General features: G+C 53.5%; 1 protein-coding gene across 1 annotated transcript; it reads left to right on the top strand.

The window, feature by feature from the left end:
• Positions 1–1,138: 1,138 nt before the first annotated feature.
• Positions 1,139–22,247, top strand: SEPTIN8 (septin 8). Its single transcript, XM_042934820.1, has 10 exons — positions 1,139–1,257; positions 12,895–13,015; positions 13,959–14,154; positions 14,465–14,651; positions 15,177–15,338; positions 15,923–16,019; positions 16,220–16,388; positions 16,611–16,743; positions 16,838–17,028; positions 19,531–22,247. The coding sequence occupies exons 1-10, from the start codon at positions 1,228–1,230 to the stop codon at positions 19,532–19,534; spliced, it is 1,290 nt and encodes a 429-aa protein (XP_042790754.1). The 5' UTR covers positions 1,139–1,227; the 3' UTR covers positions 19,535–22,247.
• Positions 22,248–22,517: the final 270 nt, after the last annotated feature.

Genomic DNA, 22,517 nt, shown 5'->3' with positions numbered 1-22,517 from the left:
CCCCTTAAAACTAAGTTTTCCAAGTCCAGATATGGTCTTTGGGCACCTCTAGTCAGTACAAGTTTCTGAGTAGGAGGGACTGGCCGAGTTGTTTTTCAGGAAGATATTGGAGGTGGTGAGGAGGAGGTATGGAGGGTGGAATGACCCGAGGTGAGGCCAGTGGAGGCAAACCTTGCCATATTCCCAAAGGGAGAACAGAGAGGCAGAAGGGGAGGAAAGAAAAAGGAGCGTTTTAGATGACTTGGAGCTAAATTTTGTGTGGCTAGTCAGTGAAAAGGACGAGAGCCGGCTGAAGCCAACACTTGGGCAGAAGTGTTATTTTTCTGAGATTTGTGTGTGTTTTCAATAGTGAGTTCAGCAGAGAGAATGTGCATGCATTGGGATCCGTCATCATCTTTGCACAGAGCCTAGATTCCACTACTATGTCGCCCCAAGCCCCTGGGGCAAGCAGGATGATGAGAACTTGCACTCTGGTGCCTTGACCGTCGAGGTGAAAAGAGCATCCTGCGGGGAGTCAACTCGCAGGAGCCCAAGGTTGGGTCCTTTCCCAGGAAGGCCGCCTGGGCAGACTCGCGGGTCCCGCCCCAGGTCCCGCCCTGGCTCCGACCAGAGCATCAGGTGGGGGCCTAGGGCACGGGAGTGCGAGGCTGAGGCGGTCTCTCCTGGCCCTGACCGGCGGCAAGTAGCCTGTCGACACTCTGCTCGGTGGTCCCAGCGCATTTGAAGCCTCGGACGGGGTGGAGGCGGCTTGGTCGGGGATACCCCTAGGGCGCACGCAGCACCCCACTGTCCTCACCATTGAACTGGTTTCCTAGCGCGCGGGGGCCCAGCCACAACCACCCCGGCTCGGCCCCAGCCTCCCAGAGACACGCGCACCGGCCCCTGGCCCCCCAGGCACTGCCCTCCCGGACCCCCAACTCGCGGACTACAAGTCCCAGCAGCCCTCGCAGCTTGCACCTCCCGCCTCGCCGCGGAGACCCCCGGCCGTCCAAGTGGGGCTCGGGCTGCGCTCGTGGCGGGGCCGGGCGGGGAGGCCGGTCCCGCGGGCGGGGGCGGGGGCGGCTCCGCGACTTCTCCCGCCGCCGCCGCCAAGGGGAGTTTCCAGGAAGTGGCCATATTGGATCCATTCAGCCGCAGCCGCCCGGGCGGAGCGCGTCCCGCAGCCGGCTGGTCCCCGTCGCGGCCCGGGTGCTCGACCCGGCCCGCCCGCCCGGTGCGGAGATAGCCATGGCGGCCACTGACCTAGAGCGCTTCTCGGTGAGGGCCCTGCCGGGCCGCGGCGCGCGCGAGAGGCGCGGGGCGCTGGGAAGGGGCCGCCCTGCAGCTGGCGGGGGGCGCCGGGCGGGCTGTCAGCTCGGGGACACCCGAACGAGCTCTTCGCGGCGCTAGCGCGGGGTCCCGGGGCGTCGGGAGGGGGCGTCCACTTTGGGCGCACGAGGGACAGACCCCCTTCGCGGGAAGGAGCAAATAAATACCTGCCTGGTTCGGACCAGGTGCGAGGACAGACTGGGGGCCCAGGAGCCGCGGAGGCCGGGGAGGGGGGCGGGGGGGGATCCAGGATCCTCCGGACCCCCACATCTCCCGGGGTGTTTCTGCACTGATTGGGGGGGGGGGAGATTCCTAGCCGCGCAGGTGCTGTTGGATGGGCACAGCCTGTGAAGATGAAACCCCAAAGGATCCTAGGGAGTCTTTCCAATGAGTTGCAGACTTGGATCCCGAAGACCTTGGGCCTTCTTTGCCTTCCCCCTCCACTCCTCTCCCATCCCCACTCCCCGCCTAAGCGCTCAGATCCCGGGTGCGATTCCAGGCTGGTCCCACCTCAGTGGTCCGGTCTGAGGCAGCCATTCCCCCAGGAACCAGCGATTCTGGATACAGCCCAGTGGATGTTTGTTTGGGCCCCAGTCGGAAGGCGTTCTGCAGGGCTCTCTGTTCGGGTGGTCCCTGCAGGGGTCTCTCTAGGGCTGAGCCCACCAATAGTCAACTTTCTAAAGGTGTTTATAATTCACCTGGGGGAGGGGAGCCTTTTGGGGATTGTGTCTGCCTGTCCTATGGTGTCTGAGGCTGGATCTGGGTGTGTCTGAAAGGCTGGGCTGTGACAGTGAAGGAAGCTGTGTCCTCTTGCCAGCATGTGAGGCCCTGGTCGGCGGGAAGGGGGAGGGAGGGCCCAGGGCTGTTGGGGGGGAGGGGGAAATGTTGAATATGTGACCGATAAGGAATTGGTTCTGGGGCTAAATAAGGGAGTCAGGACTTATGTAATTAATGCTATAAATACTGTCATCTGAATTAGTGTATGTAAATTTTCCCTTTAATCTGAAAATACATTTGTTGGTCTACTTTGGAAATATGCATAACTGAAGCAGGAGCTCTTGGTTTCATAATTCTAGACTGAGGTGTTTTATTCCCATTGAGGAAGGGGTGCTGTGTCAGTTAAGTAAGTTTAAATACAGGAGGAGTGGAATCAGAGGTTTACCTCACCCCTGCACTATAAATTGGAATTTATGTACCCAAGGAGGGCCATCTCTGAATCCTAAGAGACCTGCTGATGAGCTGGAGGCCAAGAGATCTGGCAGTGTTTGTGCATCTGTGCATGTGTGTCTGTGTACATTTTCTGTGTCCAGCTGACCAGAAAGTTATGTCTGAGTCTTGTCTGTGGTCAGAGGTTACCCTAACAGTTGGTCTTGCTGGTGGGAGCGGTATGCAGAGTAACTAGAATCAGACTGTCTGATATGAATCTTAGTCTACTACTTATTGGCCATGTGACCTTGAGAAAATTATTTAACCGCTCAGTGTTCTCATCTATATAATGGGATGAAAATATTACCTTCCTCCTTGGGTTATTGGGCAGATTCAGCGAGAGAATCCTGGTGAAGTATGTAGAGCAAGGTCTGGCATGTGATAAGGACATAATAAATGACACATGATACCTAGTGTCCATGTGGAGGTAGAAACTGGTCCTCTGTATAGGAAGGCAGCAGAAAATGAGTTTGCTCCATTCCATGGTCCCCTCCCTAGGGCTCCTGTCACTGCACACCCAGAGATTGTCCTCAGAATTGAGCTGAGGGGGTTGATTGCACTTCCAGGAGGTGGAGTGGAAAAGGCCTTTCCCTCAGATTCCCATGCTGGCATTTCTGTGAGGATTTCGGGTATTATCTCCATGGTGGGCCAAGGCACAGAGACAGGACTGACTCAGGTATGTATGGCTGTCCAGGAGCCTTGGTGACTATGTCAGGTTAAGCTGGCTGGGTGGACGCCTTCCACACCCTCCATGCTCTGAGCCGGCAGCCTCCTGGGAGGACTTGTATGGGGTTGAATTTGGGTGGAGACCTTGGGTGGGGTTTGGCCTGAATTTCAGAGTCTGGACTCCATTCTGCTCTCCTGGCTTGTCATCCTGGGAAAATCATTTCTTTCTCTATCTTGCTATAAAATGGACCCAACCATACTAATATTCTTCAAAGAGTTTGTGGAAGGTTAATTGCAGTCTGTGGCATGTTTGGAGATCTGTTTAGATGTCTCCCAGCCGCAGGGTTGATTTTGGTGTTAAGCATTGGTCAATGCTGACCATGAGGTTATGATTTGATTGAGCTTTGGCAGGTCTACACTGCCTCCCAGCCCCCACCCCAGGCTGGCTTGGTGGTCAGCCCAGCCCTGGAGGGCCTGGGAACTGTCCCGTTCTGGAGCTTAGATGAGCATACGGAGTTTGTACTTCAAGGTCATTATGTGCTGGGTTCCTATTGCCCACATAGCATGATATAAACAGGATCAGTAGCCTTTACATCTTGTCTAGGCCCTGCTCAACCCTAGGTCAACCGCGGGGTTAGGGTTGACATCTCCTGGGCGTGTATGTCTGGGACAGCGCTCTGGGGAGTTTCTGTTGCCTCTTGCTGTCCTTGAGCAGCCCAACTCCTGTCCACTCTTGTTCTGCTCCTCCTCCTTCCTAGGTCCCAGACTCCTTAATGGGTTCCAGACTTTCCTGCACCCATGGCCATCTCCTGTGTTCCTTCTGTCAGAATCTCATGGGGCAGGGCTGAAACTCCAGGGCAAGGGAGGCTTTAGAGCTGGGGGAAGGCGGAGCTATGAGGGGGAGAGGGAAGAAGCGTGAGCATGGCAGCCTCATGCCTGGCATTCCTCCCAGCCAGTCATCCCCCCCCCAACCCCCCCCCCCCCCCGCCATCTCTGCTTTATCCCCAGCACCATCTGTCACTTCCGTTGTCACCCCTGTAATCTTGACACTTCTCCAAGAAGCAGGCTATCCAAGGAGTGCCTCTTCCCTCCCTGAATCAAAAGCTGGTGGGAAGGGATGTGGGAGGCAACCCTCTCACGCAGTAGGGCTTTGTCATGGACTGGTATCTCCCTGTCCTGTAAAAATGGCCAGGAACCTCCTTGCTGAGCCATTCTGAGAGAGAAATGAGAGCACAGCAAGGAACGTCTGCGAAGCTCTCAGTGCCCTGGTGGTGTCGAGAGATCATCAGTGAACACCACCTGCAAGGCTGCAGCTCTGTCCCACCACCCTCATGGGCAGCGGCCCTTGCTATGGATGTCAACTCCAGGAAGGTCTGCCTGGGATCTTGTTTGGAATGGGTCAGAGCAGGGAGGCTGGTGGGAAGGCACTGGTGATGCAAGGCAGCACATGATAAGGGACTGACTAAGCTCTGAACAGAGAAGGTGGCAAGAAGGAACCTAATTATAGTGCCAACAAGATGAGAAAATGGATGGAGGCCCTGACCCAGGGCCTGACTTTTGTGAAAAACTTTGGGTGGCATAGAGGGCTCTGGATGTTTTGTGCCCATCAGGTTGTTGATACCAGCAGCCTGTGGTTGGGTGAGGATGGCAGTCTCTGGCCATTGGCAAGTTTGGACCTGAGACCCAATCCCAGCACCCAAGTAACCCTTGAGATGACAGAGAAGGTAAAGCCCTCTGAATCTGGGGCCCTAAGATGGGTTAGGTGGAGGTGCGTACTGGGGCATTAACTACCATGAATGTCTCTGTGGCTCGGGTCCAGCTACTGGAAGAGAGCAACTGCAGGATGACAGAGCAAAGGGCCTGAGGGCTAACTGGCCTCCGTGTGTCCCCTGCAGCCTCTGCAGCCTTCCTGCCCCTGTGCTTCCAACACGGGTCTTGAGATCCCCAGGCATGGCTCGCAAGGCTCAAGCTTTGCCAGACAACCCGATGTGAAGCTGTGTAGGTCAGGAGGGAGACACAGGCACATGGGGAAAGGATATTTTCTAAGGGCAGTTTGCCATCATGATAGAGCTGGAGTGTTCTTTGCTGGGACCATCTGTATCCTCAGGACTCACATGAGGAACCATGGTTGGGAAGAGGAGGTGGAGAACAGGGCAAGGGACGTCTTGGCTGTAACTTCACTTTTTTTTTTTTTAAGATATCTGATTTTATTTATTTATTTATTTATTTTTAATCTGTTTTGTTTTGTTTTGTTTTTTTGAGAGAGGGAGAGCATGAGCAGGGGAGGGGCAGAGAGAGGGAGAGAGAATCCCAAGCAGGCTCCACACTGTCAGCATGGAGCCTGATGTGGGACTCGATCTCATGAATGATGAGATCATGACCTGAACCAAAATCAAGAGTCAGATGCTTAGCCCACTGAGTCACCCAGGCACTATCCTGTAACTTCACTTTAATTGCCCTGGGTGGTCTTGAGGCAATTAGATATTCTCGTCCTTAGAACACATGGCTTCCAGGCAGTTTGTGGCCCCTATGCTGGAGGACACATTAGAGGGATAGAACCAGGGGAGGAGGGAATTAGGGTCTATTTCAGATCATAGTTTCAAACTATTCTTTGAGGGGCCTCCTAGGTCTGGGCTCCCTGGGGCCTGGGGTTCAGAAGGACCATTGGGTATGGACTCAAGTCCGCTTTCCAGACCTGGTTGTGGGGCCAGGGTGCAACCCTGATACTTAACCTGGTGCTGGCATGAATGGAGCAAGTGACAGACAATTATAATACAGCAGCCCTGAGTATCCACTGGCCATTGTTGGTGCCCTTGCATTTCTCTGCCCCTTCCCAGCACCAGCATCCATCCTGGGATTGGAGAGGGGAGGGTCATGTTTGCTGTCCCCATTCCCCCTTCTAAGGGTGGGGTCTCATTCACTTGGGAACATAGTCTGTTTCCTTCCAGTGATGTCCAGATCAGTTATGGCTTCCCAACTGCAAAGCAGTGGGAGCTGTTGCTGGAGTCCCTGAGCCAAGTGGGACAGTATGAACTCATGAGTTTCCAGTAGCTTCTGAGGCCCAGAGTGTCTCTCCTATCTGCTCCATGGTGGGATGGACCCCTCCTTCTCAGATAGCACAACACAGTCTAAGCAGGTATGTGTCCTAGGCTTGGAGCAAGCTGGCTGGGCCCAGAAGTTGGTAACTTCTTATGGCTTCTTGGAAATCTGATTTTGTCATGAGAAGTAGGCAACAAATTATCCCATATTACTAAGCAGTGGCCCTGGCTTTCTATTTGCATGAAGAGGGAGGAAAGTGCCTGTTAGTGAGACAGGGAAGCTGAGAGAATGGAGTATAGGGGTGGCCTTAGGCTCCTGGGAGTAGTTTTGCACCCAAAGTCCCTTCACTTCCCAGGATGCAGGAGGGGGTGACTGGCCTTTTGAGAGTGACGGTGGCCTCCTCCTGGGGCCTACCTACCTTGGTGCTGTTATTGCCACCGTGCTGCTTGGTCTATGCTCATGTCTTCTCCCAGGTTTTTTTTCTTTTTAAATGTTTATTTATCTATTTTGAGAGAGAGAATGCATGAGCAGGGAGGGGCAGAGGTGAAGAGAGAGAGAGAGAAAGAGAGAGAGAATCCCAAGCAGTCTCCACACTCAGCACAGAGCCTGATGTAGGGCTTGATCCCATGACCCGGGGATCATGACCTGAGCTGAAATTAAGAGTCAGTCTTAATGACTGACTGAGCCACCCAGGCACCTCTCCTCCCTAGGTTTTTTTTCTCTGTTAGGAGAGAGATGCTTTTGTTCCTAGGTATTCCCTTGATTATGGATAGGTGTATCTTGCCTCTATCCTTCCCTTCTGGCCCAGGATAGCAACATTCCTACCCCCTGCCCTCCTGCACACATCCCTTTGGTTATTTCCCGTAACCTTTGACCTGGGCTTAGAGGCTTGCTGTGGAATCCTGGGATATGAGCCTAAGCCTTTCCTGGGAAAATTCCTAGGATTCCTCTCAGACTCAAGGACAGTTGTGCTATGACCACGGGTTCTGGCCAGCAGCCTCTGCTCTGGCTATTTAAGGCCCAGGCTGCTTAGAGTAGCTAGAGCTGTGGATTGGATAGTCTGTGCCAGGAACATGGGTGGGGAAGGCTCCCAGTGGCGCAATGACTCGTGGGTCCATTGCTCAACAATTAATAGGGCTTCCCTAGGGCTGGAGCTCTCCTGGCAAGTGGGCTTCCTGTTTGCCTAGCAGGGTGCTCAGGCCAGTGGGTGCTAGGCCCAGGAGCCTGGGGGAGAAAACTGTACGAAGACCGAGGCACCAGAGAACTCTGGAAGCCCTAGGATGGGGAGCTCTTCTTTGTTCAGGATTCAGGAGTCAGGTACACTTCCAGTGGGCTACCGTTTCTCTTCCCATCCCAAAGACCAGCCTAGTTTGGGAGGTTTGATCTCAGGGTTCTTTATCCACTCACAGCTTCTTTGGCTATGTTAGTTCACACATTCAGCAGATTTCCAATTTCTTCTGGATAAAATCCTGTTTTTGTGTGGGCAAGCCATCAGACATGGTTTCTCCCCCAAACCCACCTCTCTTCATGGTGAAAGAAGTATCTCCTTTTGGCTGGCATTTAGGGCTGCTCCAGAAAGCTCGGAGCGAGTGTTTCCTGGTCAGGAAGATGACGTCCTAGTTATCCACTGGGCTGTATAACAAAATGCCATTCTCTACTTTGTTCTGGACGGTTGGGCATGGAGGAATGCAGCCGGCCTGAGCAGTTATTATTTTGGTTGTTGTCTTTGATGTGCCAAAGAAATGATGACACAGAAGCCTGGGGCCTGGCTCAGGAGCCAAAAGCTTGTTAGTGATTAGAGAGGGGATAATGGTCCTGTGGAGTTTCCCATTGTGTATGTAGGGCTCAGAGCTGCCAACTCTGTTCTGGAGCTTTGAGGATAGTTGAAGCCCCCTGAGCCAGCAGGCCAGGGAGGTGAGTTGTCCAGCCGAAGGCCCCTCCGGCGGAGCTCTCTCCTGCGGAGCTCTCTCCTGCGGAGCTTTCTCCTGCGGAGCTCTTTCCTGTGGGTTTCCGTGCCCCAAGAATGGAGACACGAGTGTGTTGTCCTTCTACCTCACTCTCCTACCAGACTTGGCGTTGCAGACTGTCAGGCCACGGACCAGGTACACCCCTCAGACAGGTTGTGTTGGGCCCCAGTGGTGTGCTCGGGTTGTGTTGGTTGCCAACCTTTCAGAATTAGGGCGTTGCACGTAAAAATCTAGATTTGTGGATTCTCTGGAAAAATCGTTAAGATTTGGCAGCACTGGGCCTGCGTTCCCACAGTTGGCTGGAGTTGCAGAACCACGGCCATTGTGGACTGAGCACAGGCTCTGCAGTTCCCTGGCGCTCCTAACCTCTCCCTGAGGGACCCCACACTCAGCCAAGTCAGCAGGTCTTTCAGCCAGCAGGCCACGGAGTGATGTGGCTAGAAGCGTGGGTTTTGCAGTCATACTGTCTCCGTGCAGATCCTGGCTTCACCCTCCTGAGCACTGTGGTCATGGGCAAATGACTTCATCTCTTGGAGCCTCCATTGTCTCATCTGTCTGATGGAGGTGATATTACAGCCTACCTCATAGGGCTGATGTGTGGGCCAGATGACATTCAGAGTCATACGTGGTAAGCTCTCGACAACTGTTAGTACCATTGTTGTTATTCCTGTACTTTTTCCTCTTCACTCATTTACATTACCTGCCTGGCCTCTGTAGCCCTTTGAGTTTAAACTGCGTCCGATTGAGCCCCTGAGGTCTGGGATCTGGTGTCCTCATTTTTTCCTTGGCAGCCATCCCAGGGCCTGGCACACCTGGCAGGCAGGACTGGCGCGTGTGTGCTGAGCGACTGAATGAAGGAGTCCGGGGGCCTTGTAAGAATAGGGGAGGTAGTGTAGTACGGTGGTTTAGGGCAAGGGCTTGGCTACTCTCAAATCCTGGCTCTGCTCCGACTCGTTTTCTGGTGTCTGTGCACCTCAGTTTCCTTACCTGTAAAATGGGAATTATAGTGGTGTCAGCCACACAGGGTGGGGAAGGGCCGTGTAGGAGACCGTAAACCATTTGGCTTAGTTCACACAGGGTGGTCCTCAGTGAGGTGTTGTGTCATCATCTGGCATTCATTCATTCCTTTGGTTGTAAACACTGAGACGTTTTACTTTCTACAGTTTTTCCTTCCCTTCCTTACGCTCCTTGCTTTCTCTCTGTTCCTTTGCATTCTGAGTCTCACTTTGGAAACCCTAGCAGTCAAGATGTCCTCATTTGCAAGGACTGGATGGGCCCACTCAATTAGCTGAAGCAGTAAAGGGGAGATATGGCAGGGGGCAAAGGGAAAAGCTCAGAGGTAGAGCAGACGCTGGCTTTCTGTTTTTTGTGATTTTCTTGGTGCTGCTGTCCTCTGAGTGGGCTTTAATGTTATTCCAGCCCCCTGAATGGTTATAAGATGATCATAAAGGTTCATCTTGGGTCACCTGATTGTACTGGAGCCAGTCATGGGATCGTGCTGATGATTGGCTCAGGGCTATTAGGACCTACCTTTAGAGTTGGAGCTGAGGTCTTAGCTGCAAATTGCAGGGCATTTGTAGGGTCATCAGGCAGCCATTGGGAGATCTGCAATTTCTTTCTGATTTGTATTAACTGAGACATGCTGATGATGCTTTGGGGGCTGCTGGCTCCTCCTAGGCTGGGTCAGCAAAGACACCTGGTCCAGGCACTTTGTAGTGAGCAGCACACCTTGGATCACATGTTGTTAATGCACATATAGGATCAGAGGCTGACATTAGTGAGAGTCACACCTCGGTAGAGTCAGGAAGTCAGATCTGTCTCCTGAGACGGAGGAACAGCAATCTGCCCTCCTCAGGACCAGAGGCCACTCCTCTGTGTGTATGCATGCGTGTGTGCACACATGCCCTAGAGATCAATAGTCCCATGGTCCCTGAGGCTCTTGAGCAGGCATTGATTGCCTCAGCCCTGTGGTCCCTGGAGTGACAGAGTGCAGCCTGGACAGCAATCTGGGGATGAGCACCTCCCTGTACTCCACACACTTCTCCAGAGGGAGCAGTGTTGTGTGATTGAAGGCAGCCAGGGCCAGGTGAGTGAGGATAGGTGGACTTCTCCAAGAGCCCCCATCTGAGTGCTGCTCTGAGCCTTTGAAGCCTGGAACTGTGAGGAAGTGGGGGAAATGCAGAACCAGGATGGCCTCTGTCTCTGTGGAAGGACTCTGTGGCCGAGTGTGCGCGCGCGTGTGGTTCCCAGACACAGCTGACGGGATGGGTTTTGGCGGCAGGCTACAGGATGTTGGATTGTGTCCTGATTGTGTCACCCTTGGAAGAAGAGGATGAATAAACACACAGCCTTCTCTGCAAGCACAGCACGCCTTAAATTTTGGAGATTTTCTGTTTCGCCTGCAAAGAGAAATGCTCTAGACTCCCTGTTCTGTCCCCCATTTGATCCTTAAGCTGCCACGAGCAGGTGGAACCGAGACTAAATAATGAAGCTCTGTGTGAGGTGGGCAGATGCCCCTGATGCCACAGCAGTTGAAGACAGTGTTCAGTAGTTTATAAATGGCAGCATTGTCTAGCATGTTGGGCATCGTGGTGGGAGGGTGGGAAGAGTGGAAAGCCTGACCTCCCCCCGCCTGCAGCCAACCTCAGGGAGCTTATGGAAGAATTGGAGAACCGGGATGCATAAAGAAAGGACGACTAATAGTGCATGGAAATGGGGTCACAGCCAAGTGAGGGGTCTGGAATGTAGGTGTATAGAGCCAGGACAGAGCAGGTGCCGGGGAAAAGGGAGAGTGAGTTCTGGAGCCCTGAGAAGCAGACTCTGTTAGAAGAACAAATTCAGAGGTAACCTGGCCGAGCCTGTGAGGAAGGCCTCAGACCATGAGGGCCTAGGATGCCATGTGTGTGGGGTTTGGACCTGACCCAGCACATTCTATGCTCCATTAACTGTTTCTGATGTGGGCACCAGTGAGAGGAAGCTCCCTTTGGGGCCTCTTTGTTGGTTTATGTTGCAGCCCTGGGGGCAACCTGGGCTTAAGTGGGGAGGTTGTGACACGATTCCCTGGGGACAGGGGATATGGAGAAAGGGTCAGCTGTAAGAGCAGAGGCTCAGCACAGAGAGCGTTATCAGAGAGCAGATTTAGGGGTAACCCCAACTTGTTTGAGGAGATAGTACCACTGTTCAGAGGGTCCATGTGGAGTCTAGGCTGCCATGGCACACACTTGGCTGTCATTGATAAAAGGCTAAAGTGACTGAGCAGGGGTGGGGATGCGGGGGGAACATTATTAGTCAAGGAGAGAGGGTGGAGTTTGTGTGCCAGGAGCTCTGGTGGGGAGGAAAGAATGGTTGGAGGGGTTCAGGCTAAGTCAACAGGCTGCAGCTACGAAGAAGTCAGAATGTGCTCAGGTGCTGAGGAGATCACTGTGCAGGAGGGTAGGCACCCAGCACATCCACTGTTTGGTAGCCACACACTGTCTACTGATCAGTAGCTCCTAGGGCTGCCTCCATTTGGGCCTGTTTCCTCCCCTCTGGAGCTGTGGGCAGGATGGCAGGATGGTACTCACACTCACTGCCCTTCCCTGTCTTTGCTCTTTCTAATGGGCAGTCAGGGCAGAGGGGTTCAAGAATGGAGGAGACGTGTTTCTGCCCAACTTGGAGCTGTTTGGTGCCAGCCCCCTAAGAGGGCCAAACCAGGGAAGGCTGAGCCTGGGAACCTTCCTTCGGAGGACAGCATTTTATCCCCATTCCCAGGGAAGCAGAGAAACTATCCGCACAAATTGGAGTCTGACTTTGACCCTCTGCTTCGGGTCCTGCTGGTTTCTTTTTATAGTGCTGTGGGCCAGCTCCAGTGGCCCTAGCTCACTCGGGACCTGCTGCCTGCCTCTCTCCTGAGGCCAGACCTCCATATTCTCATCCAGAATCCTTTGTCTAAACAACCAGGGCTGGAATGGGTGTGGGACGGTGGTATGAGCCAGAGCCTAGAAATCCCTAGAGAACATTGCTGAGGCAGGAGGGATGAAGCCTCAGTCACAATGCCTCAGACACTAGCCCTGAGACCCAGTGGTGGGTGTGAGGTAGCACCAGCCCCTTTAGCGGGGCCCATTTGTGCACTCCATGCTTGGGTATATGACGAACAAGGGGTGCACATGTAGGATTGTGAGCCCAGCCCAATGAGGGAGGGCCCCCTGATGGAGAACAGGTGTGAGGGGGTCAGACCAGGCCTGCCTCTGCTTGAATCCTGCTTCAGTAGGAGTGTCTGTGAGGTCTGAGAGGGGGCTACAGGAACATACACACTATCCAACCTTGGCCTCTTGAAATCTTTATTTAAGATGGGAGAACCATTTGGAGCCTCTTCCTGGGCAGGAGGACAGGTGAACCCTCAGGGATGGCGACCAGGATAGATAGTTCCGTGGGCCATCTGTGCCAGGAGATGCCCCAGGCCCAGGTATCGCTTGCCAGCCCAGGTAGAGAAGAGCCATGGGTGAAAGCCCTTTTCTAGGACAGGATCAGGGGCCCTGAGGCACATTGGGCTTCCTGTGTGGAAATTTGTCCTGGAGTTGGAGCTCTGGCAGACTCACACTGTGTCCTGAGATTTGCTGAGAACTCTGGCAAGGGCAGGGGTGGTGCATGTCACTGGGGTTTAGCCTCTCCCCACATGGTCCCTCTTCCCCGGTGGGCTCACTGCTTTGCCCTATTTCTCTCTTGGCAGAATGCAGAGCCAGAGCCCCGGAGCCTCTCCCTTGGTGGCCACGTGGGCTTCGATAGCCTCCCGGACCAGCTCGTCAGCAAGTCAGTCACACAGGGCTTCAGCTTTAATATCCTCTGCGTGGGTACGTGTCATAGTCTGGCCAGGGGGCAGCCTCAGACAGGGGATGGAGCTCTGTGCCCTGTCCACTTGTTGAGCTACAAGGGACCTCCTAGGCAGAGAGACACTTTGAGGGTCATGGCGAGGCACTGATTGGTGTCTCTGCCAGGGTCAAGAACAGATATTGGGGGCCTGACTCCAGTTGCCTCGAAGAGTGAACAAGATCAGGGCTGTGAAAGTGCTTTGTAAACTGAGAGTGTTTATCACAGAGGTTTAGATTTGTGTGTTTATTTTTAAAACATTCACTCTTGTTCCTACTGTGTGTTAAGAACACTATGGTAAACAAGACTGTCCTATTATAATACCATGCGAGAGCTCCAGCACGCATCTGAACAAATACAGCCCCAAACAGGGAGGCTCTGGGAGGTTCCATGGGTCTCAAGGCCAACGGTACAAAGAGCTCTGCCACACCCTCCGCAGGTGCCTAAGCCCTGGCATCTGCTGGGCTGTGGGTTCCCCTTGGGAAGCAGCCTGTCCTGAACCGGATAGCTAGCTGGAACAGGAGGCCACTGATGGCTTTAGACCCTGGCTCATGACCAGCCCCAGCCCAGGAACGATGGTGTGCAGAGCAGGTGATGGGTCCCATTGAGGCTAGCAGAGGCTAATGTCCAGTGGATCCCACAGCTGCCTGGCTCTGCCTCTTCCCCACACCCTGAGGAAACATTTCTCACATCCCACATAGCCATGGCTTATGTCCAAGTCAGCCTTTTGGCTTTTTCTTCCACACGTTTTTGAGGCCACCAAGAAGGGGTGGCTCCTGGGGATGGGGACAGCGAGGGATGGAGTTGGAGGCCTGCCCTTCTCTTCTGTGTGGAGGCTGAGGTGCCCAAGCCCCACCCATCCTAGCCAGCAGCCAGGGACAGTCCTGTTTCTAAACTTTGACATCTCCTCCATTCCTTGCTCCCCAGGGGAGACTGGCATTGGCAAGTCCACGCTGATGAATACGCTCTTCAACACGACCTTCGAGACAGAGGAAGCCAGTCATCATGAGGAGTGTGTGCGCCTGCAGCCCCAGACCTACGACCTCCAAGAGAGCAACGTGCACCTCAAGCTGACCATCGTGGATGCTGTGGGCTTCGGGGATCAGATCAATAAGGATGAGAGGCAAGAGGCGGGAAGGGCGGCCCCGCCTACTCTCATCCCTGCCCCCCTCCCCCCATGGTGGGCTCGGTTCTAACGCTCTGCCCAAGCACCCTTAATTCCTAGTTGCTCCCACACTAATCGGCAAGCCCTCCACTCTATGGGGGACCAGAGGTCCCAAGTACCCCTTTGGAGGTTAGGAGACAGGGTCAGCCACCTATACCCAGACAGGGAACCCCAGACTGAAGCCGCTTGTCCCTACAGAGAGCAGGTTGGGGGCGGCCCGCGCCCTGCGGCTCAGTGCCTGCCTCAGGAGTGATGGAGCTGTCTCTAGTTACAGGCCCATAGTTGACTACATCGACGCGCAGTTTGAAAACTACCTGCAGGAGGAGCTGAAGATCCGCCGCTCACTCTTCGACTACCACGACACGAGGGTCCACGTCTGCCTCTACTTTATCACGCCCACTGGGCACTCTCTCAAGTCCCTGGATCTGGTGACCATGAAGAAACTAGACAGCAAGGTACACACCCTGCCCCCCAAACTTGTTCCGTGGGCTTCATGGTCCTCCGCTGAGTTGGGGGCTGCAGTGTGACTGTCTACTGTGGTCCTCAGGGGCTCTGCTGCTTAGGGGCCTGCAGATAGCTCCCGGGCTTGGTCCTGTTTTCTCTTGCCTTTTCCCTACTGCTCCAGTGGGCCCTCATCACTCTGGGTTCTTTCTGTAGAGCTCTGTCTCCTTAGTCTGGTCCTGAGCCCCTTTCTTCTAGCTGAATTATTTCTTATTTAAAAACCAAAGCTGGGTTTGCCCCGAGGACTAGTTTTTAGGGCTAGATGGTGGTTTGAGGGAACCAGGGCTGTAAGAAGCCCCATAGTCAATTGGTACCACCCATTAGAAAGGCCCCAGGTGGCTGGGTTCAGGCTAGGGCTGCCCATGGGAGCAGCTCCATGTCTCTGGCCTCCTGCCTTTCTGCCTGGGGATGTGGCCTGGGCAGGGCTGTCCACAGTCAGGGAGAATTAACCTGCTGCCCCTCACCCCTCATCCTGGCAGGTGAACATTATTCCCATCATTGCCAAGGCTGACACCATCTCCAAGAGTGAGCTCCACAAGTTCAAGATCAAGATCATGGGCGAGCTGGTCAGCAATGGGGTTCAGATCTACCAGTTTCCCACTGATGATGAGGCTGTTGCTGAGATTAACGCAGTCATGAACGTGAGCATTGGGCACTGGCCTCAGGGCCAGAGGGGGCTTGGAGCCAGCATAGATCTGTGGCAGCCCCAGAGACTCTGGCTCCCCCAGGATTCCCCAGGATTTCCAGGATTCAGGAAAGACGGGTGGGTGGGCATCTGGAAGCCAGCCAGTCCTACGTCCTACGGCCAGGAGATGGGAGGAATTGGGTATTGGGCTGGTGCTGGGCCTTTCCCACGCTTAAGTTTCACAAGATAAGGATGCAGGGCAGGAACTGAAACCTGTAGGAGTAAGCAGGTAAGATGCCAGAGCTTGGGAACGTGGAGGAAAGCCAGGTTTGCAGGTCCTGTGAGGGAGCTTCTAATGGCCCCTAGGGAGCCCAAGGTCTGAAAGAACCCCTCAAATGTGAGGAAGATGGGGGTGCAGGTTCAGCCTGCTCTCCTATTTGGAGGCCTTAGGATACTTCTCCAAAAGAGAGCCAGGAATCAAGCATCTGGCCATGCCTTGTTCAGGTGTGGCATCCCTTCCCTGGGGTCCAGGATAGTGAGGGAGGGTCTGTCCATTAGTCTGTCCACCCAATGCTCACCCATACTTGGGCTCCTTTCCAGGCGCACTTGCCCTTCGCTGTGGTAGGCAGCACTGAGGAGGTGAAGGTGGGGAACAAGCTGGTCCGAGCACGGCAGTACCCATGGGGAGTGGTGCAGGGTAAGTGACTAGAGGGAGCACATCCCCAGGTGGTGGGCCTAAACTCAGTCTCCTGGTCTGTGTCCTCCTTTTGACTGTCCAGTGCCTGTGCTGCCAATGGAGTCGGCCTGGAACACTTGACTGCTGTTCCTGTGTCCTTTCCTCCCTGTGCCCACCTGTGTGTGTGCTCACCTGATGCCCCACGGGCCCTATGCTTTCAGTGGAGAATGAGAACCACTGTGACTTTGTGAAGCTCCGGGAGATGTTGATCAGAGTGAACATGGAGGATCTCCGAGAACAGACCCACAGTCGGCACTACGAGCTGTACCGGCGCTGCAAGCTGGAGGAGATGGGCTTCCAGGACAGCGATGGTGACAGCCAGCCCTTCAGGTGACATCCTGCGTGGGGCGTGAGCCCATCTCCACAGCCACGGCCAGATTTGCCATGCTGGCAGCTGTGCCTGGTGGGGGCGGGGGGGTGTCTCATGAGCCAGGGGGAGGGGCGTGGGGACCCCGGCACCCCCACACCCCTCCTGTGCCCAAGTGATCCCCCTTCTCCCATCCCGTCCCGCTGCAATCCCACCCTTGGCCTCTTGTCTGTGTGTCTCCACAGTCTGCAGGAGACTTACGAGGCCAAGCGCAAGGAGTTCCTGAGTGAGCTGCAGAGGAAGGAGGAAGAGATGAGGCAGATGTTCGTCAACAAAGTGAAGGAGACAGAGCTGGAGCTGAAGGAGAAGGAGAGGGAGGTACGTGTGGGCTCCAGGTCTGGGAGAGGCCAGGTGAGGGAGGGCAGGGCCTGGCCAGGCTCACAGGAAGCCCCTGTTCCTCCTCTGCTCCCAGCTGCACGAGAAGTTTGAGCACCTCAAGCGGGTCCACCAGGAGGAGAAGCGCAAGGTGGAGGAGAAGCGCAGGGAGCTGGAGGAGGAGACTAGCGCCTTCAACCGCAGAAAGGCCGCGGTGGAGGCCCTGCAGTCCCAGGCCTTGCACGCCACCTCGCAGCAGCCTCTGAGGAAGGACAAGGACAAGAAGAAGTAGGTGGTGGGCCTCCTGCCCACGCTGGCTCTTGCTCCCTCCTGGGCACCCACTCTGTCCTACTCTTGGCTCCTTGAGTCTACTTTGGTTCTCGCCCATGCTCTGCCTAGTCACCATTTGGCTCTCAGTCCCACCCGCTTTCCCACTTCATTCTTGCCCTCCTTTCTTTTCTTCTCACTGGTGAGCTTGATATCTCAGGATACTGGGTATTTGTGCATGCTCTGTCTTGCACAGGTAACCCCTTTTTACCCCCCCCCCCCCCGCCGATTCTCTATTCCTCTCTGTCTCTCTCTTTCCTGGCTCTGTCTCAGTCTCTGTCTCTGTTTCTTTCTTCCTGTCCCCCTCTCTCTTTCCCTCTCTCTCTCTCTCTCTCTCTCTCTCCCCCTCCTGCCGCCCCCTCAGAGCTGGGATGGTGAAGTCCAGGCCACACAGGCCTAAAAGGGTATAGAGGTCTCAGGGAAGGTCTTTCAAGCCCAGAGAGGGGCAGGACCCGTGAATGTCTGCATTTTCAGATTCCACAATCTCCTGTGGTTTTTGCTTGGGCAGCGTGGTGCATCCCCCTTAGTCTCTACAGTGGATGTGGGACCTACATTGGTTGGCAGGTGGATGCTTGAGCCCAGGCAGCACTGGCCCCCGGGCACTCTGCTCACTGCCTGGTGGAAGGAAGGACACCAGCTCCCTGAAGGGGCTCTGGGAGTCCTGCTCCAGAGAGGAGCTGCCCTTCAAGTAGAAGTTAGAGTTGGAAGAGAGAGGACAGGAGGCTTCCAGCCTCCCGCAGTGCAGTGAACCTCTTAGCCAGGTGGGGGCAACTCCGAGTCATTTCTCCTCAGCCTTTTTCAAAGCCTCTTTCCACACTCTCAGCCAGAGTCCAGATGCCCTGGTTCCTAGGGGGTCTCCCTCCTCCACACTACTTCATTCAGTGTCCCGTACCTCATCACGCTGTGGGATCTAGTCCATCCCTGCTTCTCCCTGCCCCTGGCCTGGGTCAGATACCATCTTTCGCTTATCAGCTGAGGAACTAAGCAGATGATTCCATTTTTGTCCTCATTCTCGAGTTTCTTGGACATTCATGTCTTCTTGGAATGTTTGGGAATGTGTGTGTTCAAGCCCTTCTTTCCCTGGTGGCAGTGGAGGCTTGTGGTTAAGGCCATGCAGCGGGTAGCCAGCCGTGGCTCTGGGACGCTGCTTGTGGCATCAGCACTCTCCCCGCCCCTAGTATTGCCATTCCCTAGCACACATACACCCATGCACACAGTCTTACTCTCACTCCAGCCCTGTCACATGCACAGACTCAGGCACTTGTCATCCAACACACACAGCCCCCAGGGCACATAAGCACAGAGACATCTGAGGAAAAAAACCTTCTTGAGCTGCTTCCTGGGAGAGATGAGGGGGACAAAGCCAGGCATTTAGGAATGAATGCTAGTTCTTATTCCTAAGGCCTGTCCTCTGCTTTGGGACAGACCCTCCCCCCCCCCCCCCCCTCCTTTCTATAGTCTCCCTCGTCCTGCTTCCTGGTGTGTCCCACCCCATCTGCTGGCACTGTTGGCAGAGATGACCCCCTGCCTGTCCCCAGGGAGGACCCTAGCCCCACATTTCCCTCAACCATGTGAATTTGCTCTCTGCTTTGCGTTTGCTTCCAGCCCCAGCCTCATGTCCAGCTCTTGGCTTGGTGAGCCTTGGGGCTCTGTGAATTGGAATCTCTGTGGGTTTCAAGCTAGTGGCTAAGAATCCAGTTTCTCCTGGAAAGGGGTGTGTGGGTCTACATCCCAGGTGTTGGCATCTAAAGAGACTGTGCCCTGCTCCCTGCCAGCTTGGTCTGGGCCATCTTGTTTCAGAAAAGACAGGCAGAATCTCCTAGGAGATAAACTATGGAGAAACTACTCAGACACTGAAGACACGGACGTGTGGCCAGGTCAGGGCCAGGAGGTGGGGTGCAGGCTGGCTGCAAGGGCAGCAGCACAGCTCTCGGGGTGAGAGTTCATCTGTGGTGTCGGGTCTCCCTGCCTTCCCAGTGTGGCCTGGGTCTGGGAAACAGGTCTTTTCTGCTTGCTGGACATGCCAGAAAGCTTCAGTCAGTTTGGCCTCCGGAAGAGACCTCTCCTCCCATGCTGGCCTTGTGAGGCCAGGAGTTGGGTAGGTGAGGTGGCCCGGAGTGCCCCTTCCTCCTGTCCTGGTCAGGGGAATGGGGTATGTGAGGAGCGCTTTCGGGGGGGGGGGGGTGGTTTTTCATGACCACTGAGTTGGATTGCTTTGATTGGTTATACTTGGTCTTTAGATTTTAATCCATTTTTGCAAAATTGCTTCCCAATCAGATCTTGACCGTCAGCCTGGAATGCCACAAACTAAAGCAAATTCTCTGCTTTGCTCGCCACAAATGCCAAACTGACTGCCCTTTCCCAGCAGCCAACTTGCTTTCTTTTGTTTCTGTTTGATTTGGTCGTCTGCGTATCTTTTAATGTGTCTGTTTTTGTTTTGTTTGTTTTATTTTTATTTTTCAGTTAACGCACGCACAGACTTACATGTCAAGAGCGGACTTTAGACTTTCATGTGTTAAGTTGCTTGAGTTACACCTTGTGACCCTTCTTCTCCCATAACATGGTGTGAGGACGGACTGGGAGCCGGTACAGACTCCAGTGTTTACAGCCTTGCTTTGTCCCCTACCCCCACCCCCAGGCTGCCCTGGGCCTGGTGGGCCACCCTCTCTATGCAAACACGTCAAAGCCATGAATGCTGGAATCCAAAACTGACAAGGTTTATTTTTTTCAGAGCCAGTGGCTGGTCTTCCATTTACAGTGTCACTATTCCTTGACGGAGCAGTTATGTGCTGTTCTAGCGAAGGCCCCAGCCGGCGATGCTCGGCCTAATTGTTCAGCGTCAAGATGGCAACTCACGCGGTGCCCTAGGTGTGGCCGCGTGGTCTGGTATACATGCTGCAAAATTCGCTCGATTCCCCCTCAGTTTAATTTTTCTAACCTAGAGCTTAATTTCAATAATAACTTTTAAGATACTTCTAAATTTTTATTTTGGCACAAGCGTAAAGACAAATAATATCCTCTCCCGTTATTTTCATAAGTAACCCAGATTCCCTCATTTTTTAAAAACTAAAAATATCTCTAAACCTTTCTTATGTATAAAGTATCCCTATAATATTTAGGGAGAGGTGGGTAATAAACATCCTGTGATGACAGTGTTTGGAATTTCTTTATGGATGAAAGTGGGACACGAAGGAGACCACATGCAGTGTTTTAAATGTGGACGTAAATGGAACAGCAGCCCAAAGCCGTTGTCTGTGTGCTCCACAGGTGCTACCCATACACAGGGACCACTCCACGTGTGTGTTAAGTGTTTGACTCCAACTAAGACCCTCCCAAACCAATCCTGCATATTCCTAATGCAAAGAATACTCTGCCGGGAAAAGGTCGTTTTTTTATCTCAAGGTCGTTGTTTTCTGTTTTCCTGGCCGACTCACAAGGCAAAGACACGAAGGTGTCTGATGTATGTGGACTATTTAAGAAAACACTACCAGCCAAGGAGCTTTCCCACCTCCACTGCGTTCTTCAGGGGATCATTGTGAGGAAGTACTGGCAGTATTGATTCTCCGATGTTCCTGTTGGTCTGCGAGCCACTGCGAGTATCAGGGCTGAGAATATGGTGTGATGAAATAGATAAAAAATGAGTAGATGAAAGGATTTCATTTAATGTTGATGGAGCACTGTGCTAGATACAGTGTACTCAGAATAACACGCAGCCCTGCCCTCAGGCAGCTCACAGTCTAGTGCACTCCCTAGTCGGAAGCCTTGGGAAGTCGCGCTAATTTATTGTCGGATTGGTCGTTTGTTTTTCATGTCCTCTGTCCTCCTTCCCATCGCTGTTTCCCCCTTTTCTGCCTTGGCCTGCTTTACTGATTTCCGGGACCAAGTCCTGGCTTCGTCCTGCCCTTCTGAGATGGGGTTCCATTCAGAGTGGGGAGGAGGGGCGAGCCGTGTGTGTGTCCCCAGAGGCACGGCAGGAAAAAGGCAGCCTTGTCCTCCTCACCAGGAGCAGAGAAGGTCTTACGGATGTCCGGAGTGCAACTGCTCAAAGTGTCATGCCGTGACCAGGGGTGGATCCAGATTGTAAGGGGCTTCAGTGTGGGCATTCAAAAGGCAAATCAGCGTATACCTAAGGCACATGTGGACTGTCGGTGGCTTGACTTTAGGGGGATTATATGTGTGAGAATGTATTCATTTTGGCTGAGGCATGACCTGTAAGATCGCCTCTGTCAGCTAATGTATTTCTGAAGATGAGGCTCAGTGACCCAGAGGATTCGCTGGTTATATAAGAAACAGAGATTCCTGGTTCACGGGCCGATTTGGGGACTCTGGAGTGGACAGCTCCTGCCACCCATTCACTACAGCCTGTGGGCTGCAGCTCGGGCATACTGGAAGGTCGGAACTGTGGCTGGTTACCTTCCTATGGGTGCAGGGCTTCCCAGCATCTCTCGGGAGACCTGTCACTCTTACACTTTCTGGGGTCTGAGCTGCTTCCACAGGTACCATCGGCTCTAGTGAGCCTTGCCACCCTTCTCTCCCTGGGCTATTTGTGTTTGTAAGTTTATCATCTTCAGCTGAGACCAAATTAATCCTTGATGCACAAAATGAGCTTAAAACGTGCCGTTATTTAACAAGCTACCCCGTGAGGGATGTGACCCTTGTAGGCAGGATCTGATTTGCCTCTTCTTTTCAGAATCTTTTGGCATTATTAGGACTGTCAGTGGGGTCATGCTGGCATTTATGATCATGCCTCTCATGAGCCACGTTGGTTTTGGGTAGAATCATGTAATTTATTGTCCAAACTGAGACTTTTCAGAGTGAAAGCAGGTCCTGTTAATAATCATGCCAGATCAACAGGTGTAAGCTGGAACGGTCTCAGGCGAACCGGCATGAATGGTTACCCTGGTGATGGGTAACCCGAATTGAGGTGGTTTGTAATTGTGCAGACTGACTGCATATATGTTTCCATGTGTCTGTGTGTGGGTGCTCGTTAAGTGGGGCTCATATTACTGGATAAGAAGCCCAAGGGAAGTGTGGCTTGCTCGTCTGTTACGTTAACATGCTTTTCTAAAACTGCTTCACCTGTTAATTCATTTACTCCTTCATACATTGACTGTTTTTGTTCCTTTCCATTCACTTTGTACTCTTTTTTTTTCCCCCATTAAATTTTGCATTTATTTTGAGTTTTTGTGGTGTCTTTTTTGGGCAGTAGCTTTTCTGATTTAACATGTTTCCTAGCCTATTAATCTGCTACGACTGTGGTAAAACACAGCTTGTCTTTTCTGTGAACTTTGTGGGGTTGGCCAGCTTCTATAGGAGTTGTGTTTCAATAGTGACTCCTGCTGTGGGCATCTGTGAAAAGCTCTGGAATGGGTGTGGGATGGAGGAAAGAGTCATAGTTAGGAGAGAGCCTATGGTCCATCAATCTTCAGCGTGTGTGAGTGGGTGCAGGC

The sequence above is a fragment of the Panthera leo genome, chromosome A1, assembly GCF_018350215.1.
Source record: "Panthera leo isolate Ple1 chromosome A1, P.leo_Ple1_pat1.1, whole genome shotgun sequence".
Taxonomy (NCBI): domain Eukaryota; kingdom Metazoa; phylum Chordata; class Mammalia; order Carnivora; family Felidae; genus Panthera; species Panthera leo.
Note: the sequence above shows the minus strand (reverse complement) of the source record. Positions and strands in the feature narration are given on the sequence as shown.

Coding starts and splice junctions, on each gene's coding strand:
- SEPTIN8 (XM_042934820.1), top strand. CDS start 1,228: ATGGCGGCCACTGACCTAGAGCGCTTCTCG. Junction 14,155..14,464: donor CAGATCAATAAGGATGAGAG/GCAAGAGGCGGG, acceptor AGCTGTCTCTAG/TTACAGGCCCATAGTTGACT. Junction 15,339..15,922: donor AGATTAACGCAGTCATGAAC/GTGAGCATTGGG, acceptor GCTCCTTTCCAG/GCGCACTTGCCCTTCGCTGT.